Here is a 26,930-nt window from a genome sequence, read left to right as displayed (position 1 = left end):
TGGCGAATAGTTTCTGGCAGGAGTAACTCAAACAATCCTGCAGCCCTCAGCACCCAAGGGCACAAGCTGTCCCCCATGCTGGCTGAGGAGATGGTCTTATAGGATACCAGCTGGTCATATTAATTGTCTCACAATGGTACAGAGAGCTACTGAAAGTCATAAATGATACTGAGCTGAAATACTGCACTTAAATTTATTCACCTAAATTATATACAAAAACACTTAAAAAAATTAATTTAAATTAAATCAATAATTTGACCAAAAAATTTTCTCTAACGACAATTTCTTGCTCTAGAGTCACTGGTGGGGCATCAGAGCTATGAGGGGGGATGGTATTTTATCAGCGCTAGTCCTTGAGATGGAATTCCACTACAGTAACTGTTTCTCCACACCAAGCTGCACTCCTCAGAAAATCAATTTCTTCTTCAAGGTACCTGTGGAAACAAAAAGAAATCATAGGCTTATTTGGTCTTACAACAGATTGTATTCTGTTCTGGTTCCTGGACCCTTTCCCATCTGGGTGTCTTTTTGCCACCATAAACATTCCCCACAAATTTTTGCAGTTTAAATACAACCATTTGACCATCACGCCAAAGATAGCTCCTTAATTAGTGGGTGGGTGTGTAACAACACCCATTCATAAAGTGTGGATTTGCTTGGCTCTGCAACAAGTTAACTTCAATGAATACTTTGCAGTTCTTAGCTGACACTTTTTATCCAACATGGTTTACAATATTAGACATACTACAATACACTACCTACAGTCAAATCACTCTAGAGGTACACACATTTTCCCCACACGCAATGGGCAATTTAATGTAACAAATTCAAAAGAAGTCTGGACTGGGAGGGAAACCACGCAAACTCCACACAGACTGAATAGGGACTGGATCCACATTGTCTTGCACTAGCCAGGCTCAGTGAAAACAGAACTACTTGCTACACTACTTACTTTAAAATTTTTAAAAAAGATTTCAAAAAAATATTTAATATTTGGGAGCATTCAACCAGGTAACACACACAAATAGTTTTTTTGAACACTGACTTATTTTGACTTTGTCACCAAGGCAGAAAGTTCCCAAATTATAATATGCAAAATACAACATCTGACCTTAAAAAGCAGACTTTACACTACAAACAGACTGGAGGACAACTGTAGCACTCCTCCCAGAAAACTGATGTTAAAAAAAGACACTACCATTTGTGGACCCTTTTCATGTTAACCCCAGAACTAAATTAAAGCCTTGACTTTGCTATACAGTATTTATAATTTGAACTTTGTGCTCACAAAATCTGAGGCATGCAGATTGTATGCAACTATAAAGAGTAGTACTATACCTAAAATGCAGTAATTAGCAGTCATATTTACACTTGCATACCTGTACCGCAGACTCCAAAGCAGCTGGTGCTGCGAATGCTATCATTAGTCTCCCGAGGGAGTGGAACAAATGTTTGAGAGAGTTTGATTTACCCTGTTGTATAGCATCTCGTTTCCTCTTCACGCCAATGATAAGGTTCTCCTTCTCCTTCAAGGCCTCGATGGAAGAGTTGGGCCGGGGCAGCTGGGGACCAGGAGTAGGGCCAGGTCTGTTGCTGAAATAGCTCTTCTTCAAGGCCTATGAAAAGAAATAAATCAGTTCAGAACACACAAGTTTCTTTAAGAAGTTAAAGATGCACATGTGTCAAGTCATTGACGCGGCATGAATAATAAAATTATATCCAAATGTCAGTTACTGCCTTCTGCTTACTGTTACAATAAAATGAAACAATGCTGAATTTGGTTTTTTAATGAAATCTCCTCCAGTTTTCTTTCCACAACTTTTCTAATGAAACAATGTGAAAGATGTGGAAAGAAATAGCATTTCATCTGCATTCTTTTCTAAACCGCTGACAGGTATAACAATGAAAAATTACTTGTTATCTTACTAGGCCAAAAAAAGCAGGGTCAGGTTACAGAAGGGAGGAAGATTTGGTAACAGGAAGCATCAGTGGCAGGCTGCAACATGACATCTACTGCATGTCCATTGCTCCCTAGAGAACTGCACGTTTTGGCTAGTCAGCACTTTCAGATGTGTAGGCTGGCAAGAAGCCTTGCTGAAAGTGAGGGATGTTACTGATCAAGCTCCAGCTGCAAATAGTTTCTAGATCATATATTAGTTCTACTTATTCTGAACAGATGGCATGATATACAGCATTGCCTGTCCTCAGTCTTAGCGGAGAATTCACTACACTACAGAGTTCTGACAATTCAGGTCAGTTTTAAGTCAAGTGGAGCTCAAAAAATGCGCCATGCCTTGGAGATGGCCAGGAGGTATAATCTGTGTGAAGTTTGATGGCTATGGATGGGCAAATTTAGTCTCTTACACAGGAGTGAGACTGGAATGTTGAAATAAAAAAACCCTTATGCTTTTGAATTTGTAAACAATTCAATGTCAGTTCAATACTCTGCCAAAGGACCTCACATGTCAAAAACAGGTCTGCTGAAGGCTGAATATAATCCCACAGCATAAAGAATGCTTCTCTGAGAATTCCCAGTAGACTGACACAACAGTTAATGAACACAATCAGATTAAAACAAACATGGCATATAATCACTTAAAATAAAAAAGCATTTAAAAAAGAAAAAAAAAAAAGATTTTCCATGGCAGATTACAGACTGGGTATGATGGTACATTCAACATTAAATAATGGATGAGTTAAACTGAGAGCAACATTTTATATATATCACTGAAACAGTTCCTTCAAAGTATTTGCTACAATTCGTTTCATACGGTCCCAAAAAAAATCCACAATGAACATCTCATCAGGGCCTGATGTGTAACAGAGCGATTGGAGCAGGACATTACTGCATTTCTGCAGAGACGGCAAAACCCCTGCTGTTGGGAGGACAGCTCGTAAGGAATCAATTCACCAAGAAAAGATGTTTTGGAAGAGGTCAACCCTGTTTATGGAAGGGAGGCTATAACATCGGACTCCTGCCCTCGGGGCGGGGGACAATTACAAGTAACAGCAGGGAGTCTGTGGAATTTCCCCCGTGGGTTAGAGGATGCAGAGAACGACTGAGGACATTCGCTGACCTGTGTAGCTGTGATGCGTGTGCAGGGGTTAAAGGTGAACAGGCCACGCAGCAGCTCCAGCAGGTCATCACTGGCAGCGCTGAAAATGTTCTCCAGCGGCGTACCAGGGAACAGTTTGAAAGACACATAGTCCGGAAGGCTGGTCAAGCCCTGAAGACAGAGGGATCACTGCGTGTTCGTAAGCTCAAAAACAATCATTTCCTGATATTCCTAATCTCTCATTTTACAGAGTACAACTTGAGTGTCTATATGTATAGACACACACTCATTGACCTTTTCTCTGCACATTACGATGATGACACACTATTTTACAATCAGTATGGTCTACGGAGTTGATACAAAAACACTAAGATAATGTTCTTACAGGCCAAGTTTCTTCTGTTGGTGTGCCCAAAGCCTCAAATATTTTTGTCAGTTGATCCAGATCAGAATCTCCAGGGAGGAATGGTACCTAGTTCAAAAACAAAAGGGTAATTTTATTTTTTTTAGCATAACTTGTATGGTTTTTGAGCAGTCCATAACTTGTGTCTTCACCAAGGCCAGAGAAGCACTGGAAATTTATAATGAATGTTTTGATCATTACATTTTATTCTACTGACTTTCATAAATAAATAATTATCATTTCATTAACATATTAAACTTCATGACCATTATGTCAGTATTCATATTTGTGCTACTACCCCTTCCCTGTTTTAGTAGAACTGTAGGCAGGATGCTTTGAATCTGCCTTTTCTTTCCAAGAGAACAATGTGTATTCGAGGTAAAACCAAGCTACACAATAAGCAACCTTGCTTCCTAAATTGTTTTGTTTCTAGTCTTTATTATCAATGCGTGTATTAACTGAAATAGTGTCAATTATTCATCATTTAATATTTCAATGCATTTATCCTCAGGTACATTACAATTTAAGTTTACTTTCCCAAGCATTTTGGTTGTGGCTCCAATGTGGTGGAATGAGTGCCCTCTCTCACAAATGGTGAATCCCTCTCAAAATGCAAGCATGGTTTCAGAAAACACATCTCTTTTGGACCAACCTTTACCTCCATAACCTCATGCTACATTATTTGTTAAATGCATTATTCTTTAAAATTGGTTTTATGAACAGCACAGGGTCACAACAGCACAAAGGTAGAGAGACTGAAAAATTGCAAATATCTCCACATACATAGAGAAAGGGTTCAAAGTCAAAAGGTTACAATTTGTCACACACATCATCATATAGAACTTTCTAATAACTTCCAGAAGGGTATCCAGATATTCCAGAGTTCATTAGAATTGTTATACATATCAAATGTCAGCGGGAGAATTTACATTTATTCATTTAGCAGACGCTTTTCTCCAAAGCAACACACGTCTCAGAGAAAATACAATTTGTGCATTACATTAAATTAATTAAATTAAAATTTAAACACTTCGATCATCCATTAAATTTAATAAAGAAAAAACATCTCCATATTCCCCATCAATTATACAGTATTCAGCTTAGTCTATTTGCACGTTACACGTTTGGCCATCAGGAATGTTGCACATGCTTACATTTAGCTGACTGTTTTCGCCAAAGTGACTTACAACATTAAGCTATTTACAATTATTTACCCCTTTATACAGCTGGGTAATTTTTTTTTTTTTCTGGAGCAATTTAGGGTAAGTACTTTGCTCAAGAGTACTACAGGTGGATTTAGGGATCAAACCTGCAACCTTTGGATCCAAAGGCAGTAGCTGTAACTACTATGCTACCAGCTGTCCCTACAAACTACCTACATACTATTTAATGTATGCCGCCAAAAACTGGTTGTATTGAACTAATTGACTGTACTTCAAGAATTGTGTGTCTGCATTGGTTCCTCAATCAGTTGGTGAAATGTCACCCCCCCCCCCAAGCTGTACAGGACTTCGGAGAAAAGCATCTGCTAAATCAATAAATTTAAATTAAGTACTTTTTCAGGTATAATTACGGACCAATTTATATTGAAAAACCTGATAAAACCATGGAGTACAAGACAGAATATGTTAGTACTGGCACTCCAGAGTTACCATAAAATTAATGGTACCAGTTAGGTATTAATGTTCTTACACAGCTTTCTTTATTTGGTTCTTCTGCACTAATCGGATGGGTTATCCGACAGTCTGTAACACTAGCCTACATCCAACATGAGTACTCCAAACAATACCCTGAGCAGTAGCTCTGCAAGGATACACCCAACAGCCCACATGTCGACACCAACTCCGTACATCCTGGCCCCAAAGAGCAGCTCAGGGGACCGATACCACCTGAGAGACAAAGAGAGAACTTTTTTCAGTCTGGTGGATTAGCATTTCTCACAAATAACATGTCTGCAATCTGTAGTTTTCTTGGGAACTAGCAATCCCCTATATCTGGAAGTCCATCTTTTCTTCCAGCACTTAATAAAGGAAATAATCTTGAAGTTTAGAGTCACTTTAATACACTTTACAGTTTTCGGCACAAGAGTACCTTGTAACAACCTGATGTGTATAAACACGGTTTGGGCTTCCAAATGCTTTTGCCAGACCAAAGTCAGCAAGCTTTAGAACCCCGTTCTCATCCAGCAGAAGGTTATTGGGCTTCAAGTCCTTGAAGGAAACAAAACAACCGTTTAAGGATTAAGGAGAAAAGCCTTGTCTTTGTTCCTAAGACACATCAATTCTAATGCAAGCAGACAGACACTTAACACCCCTACCACCACCTGCCCCATTGAACGGGTTCACGATAAATGTGGTTTGTGAACGGATACATACTTTATATATATATATTAAAAAAAAAAAAAAAAAAAAAAAAAACTTTTGGGATTTTACCACTCCCTTTAAATCACTTAAAGAAGCCCTTGAAGTTCAGTCCCTCTAACATGCATCTATAAATTGGCACTGATTTTGCCCATTTTCCTAACTGCTGGAGTCTGAATTTCTCATCTGGATTACACAGAGACAAAGGATTCAAAGGGTATTTTGGAAGACTTCTTAAACTGAATCAGCGTTCCTACACTGGGTTTGGTAAAGACTATTTTGTGTCATGTGAACACGTTGAATCACTTTGGAGGCAGCAAAGCCACAGGGAGTCCCTGCAGCTGGGACAGCCATTGTCTCTATAGAGTTTATATTTATGACACTCTTGCCATGCTGGTCTGACAACCATAAAACATTACTTCAGTCTGCTGTTTGTCACAAATCATGGCTTTTTGTTTGGGGAACAACAGTAGTACAACAGAATTAATGAGATCTGACAGCAAGTCCAAAGTAGGAAGAGTTTTCCAGAAACTTAATCTTAAAAAACTGCACAGGCCAAACAAAAGGATTAAACAGAAGAAAAACATTTCACTCTTAAGAATGAACAACCTACAGAAACTGTATTAAATCTTATCAAATCAATGGTAAAACATACTAAATAATGCAAACTGCACACTGACATATGAGCATACATATAACATATACAGAAAGAAACCTAGAAACTGAGGATATAAATGACATACAACCTTGACACAGAGGCACCACTCCCAAAGAACATTTAGCATTGTCATTTATTTAGCCATGAACAAAGGTGGTTGCATCTAAAGCTCCCTGTGGGAAGGACTGTTTACTTGGGATAATCTGGGATCAGATATGCACCCCCAACTCACCCTGTGTAATATCCAGTGTTGATGCATGTACTCCAGACCCTGTAGAGTCATCAAGATGTAAGCCTTGATGTTAGCTGGTGTCAGCACCAGGCTCGTGTCTTTAATGATCACCTGGAAGAGATGGGACACAGACTTATAGGCAAGCCATACAGGCTTATTTACTATTATTAATTTATCTTAAACAGTATGAAAGGATTGGAAAACGTTTTTACACAACAAAATAGGCATCCAATGTAATCCATTGGTTGCTTAACTAGTTTACAGCATATTCTAAATGTACTCCCTCTACAAGCGCCATTTAATAGAATGAACCTGTAACTTGTCAGCTGTGTTGGGTCATTCAAGCAGGAATGTCAATGTGAAGTTAAGAGGCCTGAACAGTAATACCATTAACAGAAAAACCATAAAAACCAAAGCAGCAGAACAGCTGACCTTTGACAGTTAAAAATAAACAAACAATGTAACCTAACCAATCTTGTAATAACCAACAATACCGTATATACATAGGCAGGCAGTTATAGCAGCCCTCAGAATCTTGAAAACTGCTCTCCAATTGTCACTGAAGCAATCATGTAAATCCATGGCTGGCAACTTGAATAAATTATGTATTTTCTGAAACTAAAGCTCCTGATCCATGTCTTACGTTTTCCTCAGCTGCTGTTCCTGTATCAGTTTGGCTCCCAAAAGTACAAACCACGAGTATGGTACAGACGGTTTCATAATACCATAAGAACCATTTCGGTTCCCAAACTTAAAGTAATCATCTCAAGTTGTGCTTTGTTTTTCAGGAAAGCTGAAAAAAGAAAAAAAAAAAAATGGCAGAAGTCATCACTGACTTCCAACAAATGGCATTACTGTACCCTCCCTCCTGCGTTTAACTCTGAAACCCATGTACACTGTCTACAAAGATCTCCACAGGCTACACTCACTGGTTCAGAAACACTTCCAACAAATATAACAGACTGTTGATTGCCACAGAAATTAAGCTTAAAAGCAAATCAGAAAAAGAGAAAGTAATGAAAGCAAATGGTTGAGGTTAAAAGATGAGCTGTCTAATTCGACAGAACCACATGACCCACAAGAAATCCAATCGCATGGCAACATCCTACCTCGAGATCCGTCTCCATGTAGTCAAACACCAAACTGATGTTGGATTTGTGTCCAAATGCATCCAGGAGCTTAGAGAAGAAAAACATGTACACAATCATATGACATTTAAAATAACTTTAAAATAAAATACTGTAAATAACTAATCATTTACAGTTATTAATTTAGTTGATGCTTTTCTCCAAAGCGACTTACAATGTTAATCTACCTACAATTTACCCACTTGTATAGCTATGTAATTTTTACTGGAGCAAGTTAGGATAAATACCCTGCTCAAGGGCACTAGTGGTAGGATTCAAACCTGCAACCTTTGGGTCCCTAGGCAGCAGCTCTAATCATTATACTACCAACAGTCCAGGTGTAATCTCTAACTTTCATATGAAATAACCATATTCTTGCTAAATGTCAGCATAACAATTCTTTCACCATGAAATGTACTGACAAAGGGATTAAATGACCACTGCGATACTTGACTACTGTGTGAAAAAGAACAACTCATAAAAATAAATAAGTAGAAATATGCAGCTCAGTAATAATACCGTACTATTAAAAACAGCAAGATTAAATAACTATGCAGGCTTTGGAAGAGAACTCAATTTTTCGCAATTTTGGCCTTTATTCACTACCTATTCCCCAGCAGCTACACTCCTTTATATATCTGTTTGGTAGTCTGGCTCACAAGGGGACTAAAGTCAAATTTTTCTGCTACAGCTCAGACAGTAACTAATTTGGACCCACTTCTCTTCTGATGCCTAACTGCACCATAAATTTGCATTACATCATCTTCCCCAATCCCTTTTGTATTTCCTGTCTGAATTACAGGCAGTATACTGCGCTGTTACAGTTGTGACTTTGTATCTAAAGCTTCCTGTCTGTAGCAAAATTTTCCTTTTTTTTTACTGTGAATTGCACATCATGTTGAAGGAAAGCATCTGCTAAATGAATAAATGTAAATTTTCACACTAGCAGAAATGTGACTTGCAGGCTGTTACACATAGATTATACTAGTTTCATTTCCACCTGCAATCATTATCCCAGCAATAAGAGTATTTTACAGGAAGACGTGACCACATTATACCAGTTCAGCTGGCTAATTACAAAGACCAAAAACACATCATGCTATAAACACAGTAAACCACTTCTGGGACTGCACTACAGAACAAAAAGTGTATTGAATATATGTTTAAGGAACTTAGACATTCAGAGGGTATAGACTGACATTCTCATTTCATATTCATATGAAGCTTACTCCTATTATGTTGGGGTGACTTAGTTCTTGCAGCAACTTGATTTCTCGAAGGGCTGTTCTGTTAATGCCTGAAAGAAACATTAGGTAAGTTAAAAACCAGTGCAGTCCTGATAAGGATACAAAAAAAAAAAAAAAGGACTACGCATCCACCAGGACAGTGTACCCACCGTATGAACAAATGCAGTAAACTTGATTTAAACGCATTTTCTACCTATTTTAACAACTAAGTATGCAAAGTTCTTAACCAATGAATTACACAACTACTTGATCTGTATTTGTTAACTAGCACAGCTGAACTGCAGTAGTTACCTCTCAACCTGACAGGTGGGCAAATGACAAAACCACCACACCACCTGCTAAGTGATTGCAAAACTTAAACTATCAAGCAGCACTTACCATCCTTGGCCTCTGTTCTGTGACCAACTTTGATCTGCAAATACAACCAAAATAAAAAGGTCATCTGTACTGACAATGCTGCTCATTTCCTTCAACAATAACTCAGTGAACAATGGAAAGTGAATATGTGTGGAAAAAACATCTGCACACACACGAATGATTTCCTTAATCCTTGCAGCGTGTGTGTTGTCATTTTAATTGCACAACAAAGATTTTATCCCCAGAATGACTCATGAAAATGTAATGATCTGTCTAAATGCACAGTCTTAAATAAAATTAGAATGCTTAGTAAATACAACACCAAAGACACAGAAGTTAAGGTGCATAAATACAGAGGACAAGAATTACCTTCTTAATAGCAACTATGGTATTTGTAGTCTTATCTCTGGCTTTGTATACTGTGGCAAACTGAGGAGAAAAGATGTAATACTTTTACATTTAGTAGCAGTTGAATTTTCTGCAAGAAGATAAACACTAAAACAATCACTTCTGTAGGAAACCAGTGTCACATCTGGCGAATCAATTATTCAAAATAGAAGCTAGAATCAACACATCGATAGATACAAGAACGAAGAAGAAGACTGAGACTGTCACTGATGAGTGATGCGAATGACAATCAATCATCAATCAATGTTGATTTAAAAAATAGCCAGCAGACTCCAGTATCTATCTATCGTTTCCGACCGTTAACGAAACCGTCAGCACTCGCATGTTACCTGACCCTCGCCCAGAAAATCCAACTTTTCGTATCGTTTTGTTCTAGACTTCGCATCAACCGCCATTATCACCACCATAAACTAACAGTGAAAATCAACTTCCTACACATGTATTAAAGGCCCATCTGCACTTCCGGGTTAAATGATACATCCGGCACACGCTCTGCATCCCTTCCAGTTGTTAGCTTCGCATAGAACTGTGAAGAGATATACATAGATTGGCTCTTGCGTCATGGAAGGTTCCACCGGGACGCCATATTGGAAAAATGCAGTTGTCAAATGCTACGCGGAATGCTACGCGTTTAACTGTACCAATTACAGAAACAAATACAACAGGCAAAAAAAAAGCTTCTCATTTAACAAGTGAGTACTTCAGATTTGTGGTGTAAAAAAAGTTTTAAGGGGGAATTTATATTCCTAGTAAGTGAGTAAACAAGCCAAGTCCAGACATTGTTTATATCAAGAAAGCTTGTCTTGTCAAATTTTTATATCATCCAAATTATGACTCAAATTATAGCCAGAATATTTTCTGTTGACTGACTTAGGTTGCCCTGCCAAAGGAGAGGTGCATCCTGAATCCACTTTGAGCAAATTTATAATAAAGTATTTCATTGCAAAGGGTTTTTTTTTTTCTTTTAAATTCAAAGCAACAATTTTTTAAATCTGTTTTGCCTTAATTTCATTAGGTTTTGTTCATGATAACTGCTCATCCATATGAATTCCCAGACAGTTAAGATATTTCTATAGTTTCACCAGTAACATAATGAAGTTATACATTTTTATACTAGATATTGTCCATTTCTTTACAGACCTGAAAATATTCTCCATTCAGTTCAATTCAATTAAAAATTTTTTGACCAAAATATTCCATATGAAAAAATGGCATATACATTGAGCAGCAAACATTTAATTAATTCTCTTTGGCGGTCAGATACCATCTTTTATGTATGCCTATAATAATAGAATGCTGAGATTATAGTATTTTTTTTTTTAATTATACAGGTTCAAATTGTAAGGAAATCACAGTTGTATATTAACAGACTCCATGAATGTCTCTGCTCTGTTAATTATGCATAGGAAGCTCTTAATATGAGAAACAGGTAGGTCAGACATGGGACCGTGTAGAATCTTTCCACAAACTCAAGCACATCAGTTAATGCAAAATATAGGTTAAATTTTATCACGTTTGAAGAAACACACACATACACACAGAATTCGACATTTCAAAAATTTTATTTCAGTACTGACAGTAACCTATATACAGTAGCCCATGCTGCCCAATGCCTAGGTACCAATATTCAATATTGTATATATACATAAGTAAACTTTCTGGCATTGTTTGGGCTTTGTCTAATATTACATGTCTGGTTTGATGGAAAATATATTTAGCTTTAAAATAAGCTACATGGAAATCGGTTGCGAATTGCCCAAAATGAGACTTTTTAGGAGAGTGGTTGAGGTCATCCAAAGCTTTGTGCTTTTGTTTACAAGCGTGAATAATTTTTCCAACATGGCGGACGACGTTACCGTTGCGGCGGAAACGTTATCATCGTGTTGGGCTTTTCTATGTGTGTCTATGGGACTGCGTTAAAGCGCCATATGATGTGTTTCCGGGTGAAAGGAGAAACGTAACTTCTCTGGAACGATGCCATTATTTAACGCTTTGTGTTTCTTAAAATTGTCTTCGCTCTCTCATTCATTTTCGTTGGACTGTATCCAGATTTTATGTAAAAAGTAAGGAAAAATAAAAATATGTATTATCAGTATGTAGCACATTTTTGTTGTGTTTGAGACCGCATTACACAGGACTCAGGAGGCAGTTCGTATGTCGAAATCTACGAACGCTTACTCTAACTTGCTACCGAATATCAGCGGTAACAGTAAAATATTTAATATTTTCCCCCACTTTTGATTGGGATATTGTTTTGAGTAACGCGCATATATCAAACGAAACACACGGTTACCCAATCTGCAGCTCGATATCAGCTAGGAAGTGAATATCGAGGGAAAAATGTAACGTAGGGTAAAGGGTACATGCCGCGATGCGGTGTGTAGCGCCACCTAATGGAACTGACGTGAAGCTTCCGTTGCGAAACGGAGAAGGGGGTGAATGTAGGCCTTTATTGGATAAATCATCCATGACAAAGGATAAAAAATAACACATGTCGTGGGTGTTTCACAGTACTGTTATTTTATTGTGCATGTGTTTGTGGGGGGGGGGATGGCACAGCGGGTTTCGCCTGGTCCTGCTCTCTGGCAGGTCTGGGGTTCGAGTCCTGTTTGGGATGCCTTGTGACGGACTGGTGTCCCTCCCTGGGTGTGTCCCCTCCTCCTCCTGCACCTCCGGGCTAGGCTCCAGCCTGCTGCGACCCCGCTTGAGACAAGCAGCTTCGGACACTGCATGTTTTTGGCAAAACACTTTTTCCCTCAAGGTGCCAGAGATTCCACCAAAAGAATGGACTCACTTACATGTGTCTTCATGACAAAGCAGAAATTACATGCAAGAACATGAGACACAATTCAAAGTTGAAGGCAAACACTCTAACCCATTTCAGAAACCCAAAAAGCTGTCCTTCAGGTGATGACAGCACAGCCACATGGAGATATCCCATTCAATCTGAGATGAACTTTCAGAATCATGTTCTCACAATCTGTGGTAAGAGTACAGTTTACCGCTCCTCCGGTAAGGGCTCTCACGACGACGTGCTGTACATGGCCTGGACGACCCCACTGCACAAATAACAAGGTAACAGCAGAGACATTCATCATCCATATGATAGTCTGCCCTGTGTTATCGTTTTTGTTTAATAAACCATCAGATCTAGGGCAACTTGCATTAAGATTTTGCACAGCAGCTAGAAATGAATGCCACGTCACCTAAAGGCCTTTGCCACAGAATCTGTCATACTGCTTCACAGACCACATGAAGGAGCCATCATTTTGTAGCAGTGAACATGCAAGGTGAGCCCAATAACCCTGGGAGAGAGCTGACATGTACATTTATTTATTTAGCAGACACTTTTCTCCAAAGCGACTTCCAATGAACTCCATGTAGTGTTATCAGCCCACACACCTTATTCACCAAGGTGACTTACACTGCTAGATACACTACTTACACTGGGTCACTCATCCATACATCAGTGGAGCACACTCTCTCGGTCACTCACACACTATGAGAGAACCTGAACAGCATGTCTTTGGACTGTGGGAGGAAACCCACGCAGAAACAGGGAGAACATGCAAACTCCACACAGACTGAGCGGGGATCGAACCCATGTTCTCACACCCCTCCCAGGCGCTGTGAAACAGAGCACTACTCGTTCTGCACAGAGAAAAAGAATGTGGGTTTGTAATGCAAATTGTTTTCTATTGTATGTCGTTCTGTTGTAGATTACAACCCACCACTCTGGGTTGAAGGCATCCACTGACTTTCTCTAACTTAACACCTGTCCAGATATAGGAGCGAGTGAAAGACCCTCATTATAATACACTGTATACGTCACTGTTCATTCCCCCGGGGTTTGTGCTCAGTACTCGAGTTTATCAGTTATATTTTCGTTTTAGACACAAATACTTTCCTGGTGGCTGTAGAAGTATCGGCTTTGTGGATCGCAAATGTACAATGATATCACAATGTAAAGCGACCTTTGCAATTGTCACTGGTTTGCTTAAAATTCCGTCTTCCTTCATGCAGTGTGTGAAATATTAGGTCCACTCCCAGTGCAATACAAGGGGCCTGGAACGAGGAAATAGTGAACAAAGTGATCATAGAGATTAAAACAGGATTTCAGGATAAGGAACGCAGAACTCTCTCTTGGCAGCATTCACTCACGTGGGAGAACTGAGAAGTGCGATGAGATAAGAGTAATGCACGTTAAATGTGTGACACATTGCAACAAAATGCCACCTTAATGCTCTTAATCTGTTGAGTGCATTGTCATTCTTAAATAAATTGCTTTGTTGTCTTTCCAGCTGGAAGGTGTCAGTTCCCAGCATTTTGTTATGTAAATGTATGTACATTTATTATTGTTATCAAATTTTTCCCCCTTACATTACTTACTGTGATACAATTCTTTGTTAAAACTAGGGACAGTAAACTATTATTGGCTAAAACAGAGATATTGCCTTTAATTTATAATTTAGTGAGGTTAGGGTTGTGTCTTGAGTTTGGCGATATGAAAAGCCTCAGATTATTGGACAAAACTTTTGGCAATGGAGGCTTCAATAACTGCAGTTAAAAAATTAAAAGGTACAACAGCAGGCATTCTATATGCAATATAAAAGCTACATACATACATAGTCACGGTGAGCCACAGCCTAACCCGCCAACACAGGGTGCAAGGCTGGAGGGGGAGGGGACACACCCAGGATGGAACGCTAGTCTATCAGAGGGCACCCCAAGCAGGGCTCGAACCCCAGCCCCCCCACCAGACCCCAGCCAAATCCACTGCACCACCACACACCCCTTCCTTATAAAATACACACACACACACACACACACACACACACACACACACACACACACACACACACACACACACACACTTTCAGAACCGCTTGCCCCATACGGGGTCGCAGGGAACCGGAGCCTACCCGGTAACACAGGGCATAAGGCTGGAGGGGGAGAGGACACACCCAGGACGGGACGCCAGTCCGTCACAAGGCACCCCAAGCAGGACTCGAACCCCAGACCCGCCGGAGAGCAGGACTGTGGTCCAACCCACTGCACCACCGCACCCCCTATTCCTTATAAAATAAATATTCCTTTTTAAATGCATATCTTTTCATAGCTATGTTAAGTACGAGTTCTCGCATACACTGTTTTGAATGCAGTATTGTAGCACACACCTTCTTAGAGATTAACATCAAGGTGACTCACATGGGTAAAATTTATATATAAGTTATTTATTAAGAATGGAAGTGTCTCATGTAGGTTATTTGGTAAAATGCCAGTTACATAAAGTAGGCCGCGATAACGCAGCAGGTTTGGCTTCATCCTCCTCTCGGGTGGGTCTGGGGGTCGAATCCTGCTTGGGGCACCCTGTGACGGACTTGCGTCCTGTCTGGGGTGTGTCCTGTCCTACCTCAGCCTTGCGTCCTGTGTTGCTGGGTTAGGCTCTGGTTTGCCACAACCCTGCTCGAGACAAACAATTTCAACCTGTGTATGAGAGTTACATAAATGCTATACTGGGACTGCCAGTAGTGTAGGGGTTAGCGCTACTGCCTTTGGACCCAAAGGTCACAGATTTGACCTCCACCTCATGCTGTAATACCCTTGAGCAAGGTACTTACTCTGAGTTACCTAGTTGCATAAATGGGTAAATCCCTTAGTGTTAGAAGTTGTTTTGGAGAAAAGCATCAGCTAAATGAGTAAATGTAAATTCCACATATCTGGTTTAAATAAAAAAAGCAACTATGGCCACATTATAATCAATGAACAACTGGCATTTTTAAAATCCGTAGGCTTCCGCGGTTGGTGTCAACTGACTGGAGGTTTTGTTCTTCTGGATTAAACCGCGTCATGTGGGACATTGGTTCCAACGTTTCGCTTCTCTTGTTGGACGCATCATCAGGGTGTGACCACATCTTGTAGAGGTTAAATATGAAATGGAGTGTTTGATGAGGGTGGGTGCATTTATGGGCGGGAATGGGGTCGGAGGTTGTAGCGGGTGGTCCTAATAGGTGGTGCCCCCGCTGTGTTTTCCCTTTGCGCTGTTTCCTTCATATTACAGGACGGCTCACTGAACCGAGTTTTAATGAGAGGTGGTCGGGTTGTTGTCAGACCGGCGTAAAGACTTGAAATGAGCGGTGTCCACCTCTACAAGATGTGGTCACACCCTGACGATGCTTCCAACAAGAGAAGCGAAACGTTGGAACCAATGTCCCATATGCGGTTTAATCCAGAAGAACAAATCCTCCAGTCAACTGGCATTTTTCTTTTTCTATAATTTTTATATGAGATACATCCTCACACTTCGTGCTTTCTCACCCTCAAAGGGGAAGTTGTCTTTTCTCTGCTAAGATACCAGCAGTAACATTGTTCACCAGGAGGTGTCACACCTGGCAGAGAAACCATCCATACTTTAAGAAAAAAAAACATTGTGTAGACCTCTGATTTAGTTAGCGTGAACAAACCAAAAAATGCAAATCATTAAAAGCTGGCATTTTTGTTGTTAGATACCCAAAAAAGCAGTGAGACACGCAGTAGCTATCATGTTGAACGGGATTCAAGCGTGCCTTGTGGTCCGCTAAGCCGCAGGCTCTTTGGGACTGGCATATGTGGAGAAAATAACTCAGCTCTTATCCAGCATGACAGCTGTTATCCTATTACCGTTCCTTTGCTTTGTTTTACCATATACTCAGTGCAGGTTTATGGTCTTCCGATGACAGCAAATCACATCTTAAGGGATTTTTAAGAGTCATGACATGTTGGGGTTGTGTTGTTCTGAAGACAAAAATCTCAGACCATGTGGAGTCCATTTCAAATCTCCTTTGTTAGAACAGGCAACTCAACAAATATGGACCCCCTCTTGATGAATTAATTTGACAAGCACTGTGGAGGTCTTGTACCAGGGTTATGGCAAATAACTTTGCTTTCCTGGGCTGGCATCAGAAACATGCAAAGATCCTACCCTGTGGTGCTAGAGGTGGGTTTGAATCTGGCTCAGCCTGTGTGAAGTTTGCATATTCTCCCCATCTTTTTTGTGGGTTTCCTCCCACAGTCCAAAGTCACATGTTCCAGATGGGTTAGTGACTTCAGATTGCATCTGTGAAAATGTGAGAGTAAATGAGTGCATGTCGTTGCTCTGAGACGGACTGGCATCCAGTCCAGGGTCTACTCCACCTTACCCCCTGTGCTTTCAGGATAGGCTTTAGATCACCACAACCCAGTAGAATGAATGAATAAATATTTGCCTAGCGTCAACTTATAACACGCACTTGCAGAGTCTAAAGGTGTGGCAAAACAAAGGTTTAATTCCTCTGAAGTCAGACTAACAGATGCACAAACTCATCCATATCTGGGGCTTAAGTCATTTGCAATAATGGCTTATTTCTGAGCATCTTAAAAATGCCATTTTATTAATGAATGAGGAAAATTTCATTTCAGATTGTGTATTTTTACAAGCACATTGTCATAAAGTCTCACTGCACATTTCCCAGAGGGAAAGAAGCAACAGAAAATAACAACTTTAACTCTGTGGTGTTAATTATAAAAGTTAAAAGACCTTACTTTGTATTATTACATACCTAGTGAAACCATAATAGGAGTGACATAAGACATAGATGCAAGAGTCTTGCTAGCGGGTGGTGTGTTATGTCATCTTTGGTGTGTTAATATAAATATAAAATAACCCATGGGATGGTTTATGAGATTCCTTAAATATGAGGAACACATGTCCAAAACAAAGTCAACCTGTCTGCTACGGTGATCAGGACATATAATTTGATCACATGATCCCGTGTGCGCTGTCATTTCGAGATTAAAGCTAGAATTCTGAGACAGGCCAGGAAAATCAGTGTTACTCTCTTGTTTGTTGGCTGCGTAAATGTGTTGAAAATTACTGGCCACCTGTTCAACTGCCCAAAACTGTTTTGCATTTTGCCCTTAAATAAACGAATGGCTACCGGGATTTTTCAAACCAGCGTCACGCTCAAAATTTATTTTTACAGTTGTACAAGCGGAAGGGAAAAATGCTTCCTGAGGCGCGTGTCCAAGCGGGAGGTGCAGAGGTTGTTCATCCTTCAAATGTGGTTTTGCAGTTACACCTACGAGCACGACGCATTTGATCAAAGGCTCGGAAAATTAAAAATGGAGCAGCCAAATTAAAAACGGCAAACCATTTGCCTGTCTGCAAACTTGCTGCTGTCTCCAGGGGTACAGCATTTGTAGCCCACCTTACTTCTTGTTTTTTTTCTTTTTTTCTTTTATTTATCTTCTGTACCGTGCAGGGAGTCAATTAACTGAGAGGAGCCGGGCCAAACCGGGCAGTGGGACTGCCATCGTCTTGGGTTTCACAGCTCACAGTAAATAGCTTATTAAAATTCACAGAGCAGCAGTAATGTGTGACAGGCAGCGAGGGGCCAGAATTTACTTCCATCCGATTACATTACACAAATCAATGTGGTTCCACCCAGTGTTGCTCCTGGCAGAGGACAAATGACCTACATTTTCAACTAGTCATCATGGGACTACCAAAAGAACATCCATGGAGCAAAAATATATATGTTTCTTAAAATAATGCCCTTTTTTCCCCTGTCTTTGCCAATCCATTTGTTCCTGGTTGAAAGAGCTTCTAAGCAATGTCTCATTTTACAATCAACTGCTGAGTAGCGGGAACCTCATAGGTGTGTTAATCTGAATTATGAATGAGATGTAACGTAAATGTCACATTAGTTTAAACCTTTGGTTTACAGATCCCCAAAAAAATGTGCATACGCTGGCAGTATTATTTAGTTAATATAACTGCTTAGTTCGCCTACACATAATTACATGCAGGTAAATTTTTAATCGAGTGTTTCATCGGCAGTGCTCTCTGGGAGAAGTGAAGTTTTGTAACGGCTTCAATTTCTAAAGAAGGAAAAGGCTGATAAAGTTATAAAGTTGTTTCTTAAGGGGTGGGGATGTGGGGTGGCATGGTGGCACAACAAGCAGTGCTGCTGTCTCACAGCGCCTGGGTGGTACGAGAGAACGTGGGTTTGCTCCCCACTCGGTCTGTGTGGAGTTTGCATGTTCTTCCTGTGTCTGTGTGGGTTTCCTCCGGGTGCTCTGGTTTCCTCCCACAGTCCAAAGACATGTTGTTCAGGTTCCCCATGGTGTGTGAGTGACAGAGAGAGTGTTCCACTGATGTATGGATGAGTGACCTAGTGTAAATAGTGTATCTAGCAGTGTAAGTCACCTTTGTGAGTATGGTGTGTCGGCTGATAGCACTACATAGAGTTCATTAGAAGTTGCTTTGGAGAAAAGTGTCTGCTAAATAAATAAATTTAAATGTAAGGTGTAGGGCCTGAAATGGTTCGTCTAAATAAGCTCAAAAGTGAGAGTGGTTGAGTTTTTCCCTCCTGTGTGCTCTGTGGGGATGACATGGTGAGTGAACTGGAGCCAGTACAAGTGTGGTTATAATGCACTGGAACACAGAGCCCATTAGTGGGCTGGCATTAAAAGGCTTTTAAGCGAGAGACGCTGCGGCTTATGATCAGCCAGACTGCAGCAAATAAGATATTGTGTGGTAAGAGAGGAACTGTTGCCAAAGTGCTTTTTCTGTTCGAATAAGAAAACAGCCCAGCATGAAAACTGTACAGTTTAGAGGTGACTATGGCTGAGTTGTGTTCTGTCTGACTGCTGCTGTTCTGTTTTGATGTGCTTTGCATTACCAAAACACAAGCAATTTTATTTTAATTCATGATCTGCCATATAATATAAGCCTGTTGATTTATGCTTAGAAATGGAAAATAATTGCATTAGTTCTTATCAGAATTTCATACAATTCAAAAAAAAATTACACTCATACTCTGTGTAGTGTTATAGATTGTATATTGGGATAATTGGTAGCATAGTGGTTAGAGCTGCTGCTTTTGGACCCACAAGTTCGATCCCCACTTCCAGCTGTAGTACCCTTGGGTAAGGTACTGACCTTAAATTGCTTCAGTAACATTGCCCAACTGTAAAAATGGGTAAAATAATTGTACGTACCTTAACACTGTAAGTTGCTTTGGAGAAATGGCTCAGATATATGTGTAATATATTTTATTATGGATACATAGTTAGTTGATGGGTGGTGAAGCTATGGCGGGGGGTAGGGGTGAACTGGCGTTGAAGACAGTTGGATCGAGCCAGAAGACTTGAGGAGAGTGGACAGAGAATAATGCTGTTCCATATACTGTATGTCACACCTGTCATCTTGGTTAAGGGTGAATATGCACATCTCAGGTCTTCTTTCAGTTTATGGTAAGTAGCAACAACACATGTGGTGTCAAATATTTATTAAAGTGTCAAAATAAGCGATGAAAACATACTCATGTTTCACAGTTACAGTCTACAAATACACCATCACCATGCATCCACTAGTACCGCAACTTCTTGCAAATTAGAAAATTCACTCATTTTCCATAACTGCTCATCCAGTACTGGGTGGGTGGAAGTCCATCACAGGGAAGGCACACACATTCACACACTAAGGGCTGTTTAGAGTCATCGTGTGTGCAATTTCAATAACCACTTGTGGTGAGCAGGGTGGCGGTGAGCCAGAACCTATCCTGGAATCTCTGGGTGCATGGCCGAGGGAGGTTCACCCTGGGTAGAATGCCAGTTCAAGTTTAAAGTTAACAGTTTACTTGAAACGTATCTCTGGACTGTGGCACAAACGCAAAGCACCCGGAAAAATCCCGTACCAACACGGGGCGAATGTGTAACCTCCACACAGACTGAACAGGGATCAAACATGCATCCAACTGCCCAGCCCAGGCACACTGAGGAATCGGCACCACCTACAGCACCGCCATGCTGTCTCAGAGCAAAAAAATTGAACTTCTAAATACCCCATCTGTTGTCTTTAGAAGCACATATCTGAAAATAGTGTTTAGATTCACATACCTGCAGATTTTGATGATTTTATTTCTTTGATCATTTAATTTAATATTAAAATGCACTTCTCGTAAAATACAGCAATTAATCCAACCAAAATAACTAAAAAGAAACTTCTCTAACAGTGGGAAATATGATAAGCAAGACCTGAGATCAGTATGACATTATCATTATTAGAATGACTTGTTTTCTCTGTTTTATTTCTGACTATTCCCGATGTACATCTTTAAGTTTTACTGAATCGGCATTTGCCCTATTTTTGTAACCCGAGACTGCCTTTTTTTACACAGTGCGTGATTTGTCAGAAATGCTCTCAGCTCTGGGACCCTTTATCCAAAATTAAGACGATTTTCCATATACTATCACCACAGAGAGTATATGAAGCCCTCTGGCAGTGCTGAACTCCTCTTTTGAAGTAGTGCAGTGTCAGGGTCCCAACAAGAGTTCTTATTCCAGAGGGCATCCAACAGATCCGTAAATATCACGGAGTCACATCTGTGTTACATTTTCCAAGAGGTTGGAAGCACAGTCAGTACACCCTGGGCAAGATTAAGATGGTTTACTTTGGATTTACAGCCCTGGTGTGCCAGAAATCTCAAAGTGGAATGCATTTTTAGCAGAAATCACAGGTGTTCTTTGATGTCTGTGTCTGTGTGGGTGGTGTCTTTCTGTGGAAATCAGTCTCGCAGCATTGCGAATAAAATTGCGAGTGCTAAAATAAAAGCAGAAATACTTCGGCAGCTCTGCCATGCATACAGTCTTCCTGAATGTGGTCTTGATCCATTTTATGGGCAAAAAAATTATTTAATTCTAATACCAAGAATAACTCCGGTAGTTATAGTGACACAAACACTACTGGGGTGGCGTTCTAAATACACCAGCTCCTCAACTTACTAACACTTCAAGGACTGGAAGACTGTTCATAAATGATTTTGTTTGGATCTCCAAAATCACTTTTGTCCACAGGTCTCAATCAATAAAAACTCAGTACAGATATGCATTGATATACCGAGAATAAAAATATGTCCTGCAGTTTCCACAGACTCCTATTCCACTCCGAGTGTTGACTGATTTGTCCTATAAGCAATGTGCAACAGGGGGCGCGGTGGCGCAGTGGGTTGGACCACGGTCCTGCTCTCCAGTGGGTCTGGGGTTCGAGTCCCGCTTGGGGTGCCTTGCGACGGACTGGCGTCCCGTCCTGGGTGTGTCCCCTCCCCCTCCGGCCTTATGCCCTGTGTTGCCGGGTAGGCTCTGGCTTCCCGTGACCCCGTATGGGACAAGCGGTTCTGAAAATGTGTGTGTGTGTGTGCAATGTGCAACATTTGTTATGACCTCATAGCACTGAGCTTTCTTCATAATCTCCACTTTGGTCTCCGTGGTAACAGCACAGATCTTCATATTGATGCTATTAGAATCCACAATGCCCACAAACGCCAGACACAAACTGTAAATGCAGTGGAAACAAATTGAATTAAGGCGGCTCAACAGAGGACACGCAACAGAGTGCGCAAACTGTTGCGCAATTTCTTGGGTTTTACATGCCAGCAAGGTCATGTCCAATGTCATTCAACACAGGCTGCAACAATGCATAGGAGGAGAATTACCTGATGAACAAGCTGGATTCTAAGAAGCACGAGGAACAATTTCAGCTGTAGTTGCAACCCTGTGTTGCTTTGAAAAGGACTTTAGGATAAATGCCAGAGAAGGTTATGTAGAGTTTTCTGGTCATGTGATTTATTTTGAAATCAAGGAATATGATGTGCTTGTGAGGATTAACCTACTAATAGTTTGAAATTACTCACATGATCTAAGATGCAGATGGTAGACTGTGATGGAAAAAACACTTATAGTAGGTTTAGTGACAAAAGTACAGGGGCAGCTGGTAGCGTAGCGGTTATAGGTACTTCCTTTGGACCCAAAGGCTGCAGGTATAAATTTCACTTCCAACTGCAGTACCGTTGAATAAGGAACTTACCTTAAATTGCTCTAGTAAAATTACCCAGCTGTATCAATGGGTAAATAATTGTAATTAGCTTAACATTGTAAGTCACTTTGGAGAAGAATGTCAGACAAATGTTAAAAACTAAACCAATGTGTTACTGGCGCCAGGAAAGAAATATTCTTACAGAATTTTTTCCAAGGGAACATTCAGAACTCCAGCTTCCTGTTTTCATACAGTTTTTCTTAGGTGTGGACTTCTGAGAGTCCAAACAGTACCCAATAAATCGAGTTAGACATAAACATTTCAACACACGCTTACGTTTCCTCTTGTGCTATTTGCCAAAAGTTACCGAATTCCGAACATTCAGTTCACTCTAATTGAAGTGGTTGATGAAGTCCTTCCCATTACTTGTTTCACAGTACCCTAGCAGATCCTGGCAGAATAATTTGTCTGTACTCTTTGGCTGAGAGCGTCTATACTACTTGCATCATTCATACCACAGCCTCATACCCCATTAACTATATAGACATATATATTTTCACTATTACTAGTCCTGACTCATGGCAGGGTAAGTCTGCCCTATGAAGGCAAAGGTCTGAAGCTGGCTACTGTGTTAGATGATGTCCTGTTTTATCTCAGTGTGAGACAAAGTACAAATGAACAGACGTGTCAAAGAGGCCTGTTTGCCGGTCAGCCCGTCTCTGTCTGAGGCTGCTGACACAGACGAGGTGTCTGATGTGGTGTGCAGTGCTGTGCTACTAGCCCAAAGCGAAGCCACACGATTGAGACCGTTGGGTGTGAGTGATGGTCTTTGGTTTCAGTACTTCACATCAAGGATGTCACTTCAAGGGCTGTACTGTAAGTCCATGGCAATACAAAAAATATTACAGTCATCACTGACAGGGTAAAATCAGAAAAAAAAACCCTTAGGGTGATTATATCCAGCTATATTTGCTATTGTATGGAACTAGATATTATCTTTCTTTGGCTATGCATATGTCAGCTTTCATGTTAAGAAACACCCCAGCATTTTTATACCTGGATTTTGGACTGTTTCTATACCATTACATTTTTTAGAAGAATGGAAATCAGTATTTTTTTAAAAAAAAATTAAAAGTATTTTTAAAAAGGCGAAAAAACCGGAACAATTATTATATGCATTTATGTGCTAATTTAAGCAATTATAAATATTCCAATTCCAGTTATAGTTCTCATACTCTAATTCAGAAATATATTGCAGAAAAGAACCCCCACAATGATTACAATGATCTTACAGTCACAACCTCAAGGGCAAAATCCCTGATGTCCACCAGTTGTATCATGTTCCATCAATCTGAGCACATTAACACACCTGGCCTCAATTGACCATCTGACCAGCTCCCACCCCTATAAAAAGGCTAAAGTCACATCCCTGCTGTGTGGATTATTGATCACTTGCCTGATTCCTAAGGTCTCTTCCAGTCCTCTGTTTTTGGCCCATCTGTGCCCACGCTTTGCTATTCTGTCCCGACGCCGTATTCCAGCTCCATCCATGTCTTGTCTCTGTGTACTCGCCTCATGCACGTTAACCCATTTCACTTACCAGTGCACCCTTTTGGGTTAGGACAGACGTACAGTCATTGCACCTTTCACGTTGGATAAGCCACATAGGACCAGTGTGTTGGTCCCAATGAGGTATTGGTATGTAATATCAAGAAAGAGGAGGAATAGTAGAAAATATAACCAGCTTTACAATAAGGTTTGGAAAATATATTTAGAGCATTTAAGTTGTATTCCAACCAACCAACCAACCAACATCTACAACCACTTGTCCCAAGTGGGGTTGTGGCGAACCAGAGCCTAACTCTGCAACACGGGGCGCATGGTTGAAGGGTCACATCCTGGACGAGACACCAGTCTGCTGTAAGGCATCCTAAGTAAAGTTTGACCCCGCCACCCATGCCACGCCACGCCACTAAGTTATATTCAACATCTAAAAAAGGGCAGGAAACCATAGAATTTGCACTCAAAGCTTTGCTACACAAGTCTGTGTTCTTCCAGTCACTATCATCTTTGTACTCAGTTTTATAGGCAGCTCATCAACTCATCAACTATATGTGATGGTCCTTTATATGATATGTCATATTCCATGGCCAATAGCATAGCACTTAGGGATGATTACGTGCTTGGGGTGCCTTGTGATGGACTGGCACCCTGTCCTGGGTGTGTCCCCTCCCCCTCCAGCCTTGCACCCTGTGTTGCCGGGTTAGGCTCCAGTTCACTGCAACCCCGCTCGGGATAAGCGGTTTCAGTCAGTGTGTGTGTGTGTGTGTGTGTGTGTGTGTGTGTGTACTTGTAATCTGAAAGTTGCTGTTCTGACTCCGAAACCTGCCACTGTTGTACTGCCTTTCAGCATCCATTTTCTCTGAAGCGTTTCAGCTGAAATACCAATCCATCCACCCATCCAATTTTAATAAATGCCTGTCCTGAGCAGGGTTGTGGTGAACCAAAGGCTATCCTGGAGCACTGGGCGCAATGATGAGGGAGCTATATCCTGTGTGGGATGCCAGTCCATTGCAGGGCAGCCACACATGTACACACTCACGCATTTGCAGACTATGGCCAATTTAGCATCACCAATTCACCTGAACTGCATGTCTTTGGACTGTAGGAGGAAACAAGACACGTGGAGAACATGCAAACTCCACACAGACTGAAACAGACTGAAAATAAAACCCACATTCTCTTGCACCACCCAGGCACTGTGAGGTGACAGTGCTTCTCGCTGCACCACCGTGCTACCCGGTTTAAAGACCTTCCTGTATAAATAAACAGTTGCAAATAGCTTGTGATAAAAGTCTCAGCTAAATAACACACGAATTATATAACTTTTTCCATAAACATGAACCACTGAATTGAAGACCACTGACTTTCACGCTAAAGGCAGCTACACCATAACTTTCAGTGCAGGGGAAAACGTTGACTGACAGCAGGCACTAGGCAACGAAATCCAAAGACAACATCAGTTCCATTTCAGCAGAGGATGTACTTTCTGAGTCAGTTATTTAAATAAAATAATAAAATAAAAAACATGCTGCAAGGAGTGTCTGTCAGATCCTATATATTGAGTCTTGATTAATCAGTCCTCAACATGTTCTTATAGAAGTCGTGTGAAATCCAGGTGCTTCCTGGTGAACTGTAAATAAACTTTCATGTTCTTTTTACTGAGCAGTGTTTTCTGCCTTACCACTCTCAGGTGTAACCCATTTTTGCACAGTGTCTTTTTCATTATGGAGTCGTGAAAACTGCCTTGAGCTGAAGTAAAAGAGGCTTGTAATCCCCAGGATGTTGTCTATGGCTCTTTTTCAGCTCATTAATGATTCCAAACCTTGTTTATGGAGAAATTTTTGGTAGGACAGCCTCTCTGAGGTAGATTCCTCACTGCTCCAAATTTCCTCTATTAGATAACTGTGGCTTTGACCATGGATCGATTGAGGTTCAGAGCATTAGAAACGGCAGCATAGCCCTGGGCAGACTGATGAGCTGAATCCCTTTGAGCATGCCATGATGGGCCTCTGTGAATCTGTGTCTTGCCAACTTGACTTCTTTCGGTAAGAGTTTAAGCAGATAAAAATGACATTGGACAAAGCCTGACCCAAATTGTGTCTAATTGTAATCAAATAGCCCTTAATTAAGTTCATTAACATTTGGGGCAATTACTTTTTCGTACGTACGACTGCACATTTCATTGTCTTCCACAGCAAGTAAATGATATTTAAAAAATGCACATGTCCTTTTTTCCTATTGCTATTCTATTCATATGCTTATAGAAATGAAGGGGGGTGCGGTGGCGCAGTGGGTTGGACCACAGTCCTCCTCTCTGGTGGGTCTGGGGTTCAAGTCCCGCTTGGGGTGCCTTGCGACGGCCTGGCGTCCCGTCCTGGGTGTGTCCCCTCCCCCTCCGGCCTTACGCCCTGCGTTACCGGGTAGGCTCCGGTTCCCCGTGACCCCATATGGGACAAGCGGTTCAGAAAATGTGTGTGTGTGTGCTTATAGAAATGGCAACAAGATTTGATCAGACTGAATATCCAAAAGCTACAAAAACAGGGAGAACTATAACTGAAAGACCTGCAATTCCAAGTGTCCCAATTTCAGAGTCTGTGGGAGGGCAATATTTTGGTGTATGCTGGACAATCACTGCATTCATCACCTGACGATAACCTCTCGGAACCAGGCACCCTGCTCCTTCT

General features: G+C 40.8%; 1 protein-coding gene across 2 annotated transcripts; it reads right to left on the bottom strand.

Annotated features, from left to right (window-relative positions):
* Positions 1 to 224: 224 nt before the first annotated feature.
* cdk7 (cyclin-dependent kinase 7) lies at positions 225 to 10,371 on the bottom strand. Of its 2 annotated transcripts, none has more exons than XM_018759023.2 (12): positions 10,183 to 10,371; positions 9,810 to 9,869; positions 9,462 to 9,495; positions 9,066 to 9,133; positions 7,819 to 7,887; positions 6,710 to 6,820; positions 5,551 to 5,669; positions 5,249 to 5,348; positions 3,442 to 3,528; positions 3,078 to 3,227; positions 1,472 to 1,616; positions 225 to 434 (listed from the first exon to the last, which is right to left on the bottom strand). In XM_018759023.2, the coding sequence occupies exons 1-12, from the start codon at positions 10,231 to 10,233 to the stop codon at positions 406 to 408; spliced, it is 1,023 nt and encodes a 340-aa protein (XP_018614539.1). In that variant the 5' UTR covers positions 10,234 to 10,371; the 3' UTR covers positions 225 to 405. The 2 variants fall into 2 exon arrangements, with proteins under 2 accessions (XP_018614539.1, XP_018614538.1); XM_018759022.2 differs by having other exon boundaries at positions 228 to 434; positions 10,178 to 10,364.
* Positions 10,372 to 26,930: the final 16,559 nt, after the last annotated feature.

The sequence above is a fragment of the Scleropages formosus genome, chromosome 17 (assembly GCF_900964775.1).
Source record: "Scleropages formosus chromosome 17, fSclFor1.1, whole genome shotgun sequence".
In the NCBI taxonomy this organism is placed as follows: Eukaryota; Metazoa; Chordata; class Actinopteri; order Osteoglossiformes; family Osteoglossidae; genus Scleropages; species Scleropages formosus.
The sequence above is the reverse complement of the archived record's forward strand: the minus strand, read 5'-3'. Positions and strand labels throughout refer to the sequence as shown.

What these genes read in the sequence shown, in the direction of transcription:
- cdk7 (XM_018759022.2), bottom strand. Translation starts at nt 10,255, where the DNA reads ATGGTGGTGATAATGGCGGTTGATGCGAAGTCTAGAACAAAACGATAC. An exon ending in GTCACCCCAACATAATAGGA is followed by an intron (nt 7,888 to 9,065) that starts GTAAGCTTCATA and finishes TTCTTCTCTAAG; the next exon opens with CTCCTGGATGCATTTGGACA. An exon ending in ACATGGAGACGGATCTCGAG is followed by an intron (nt 6,821 to 7,818) that starts GTAGGATGTTGC and finishes CATCTCTTCCAG; the next exon opens with GTGATCATTAAAGACACGAG.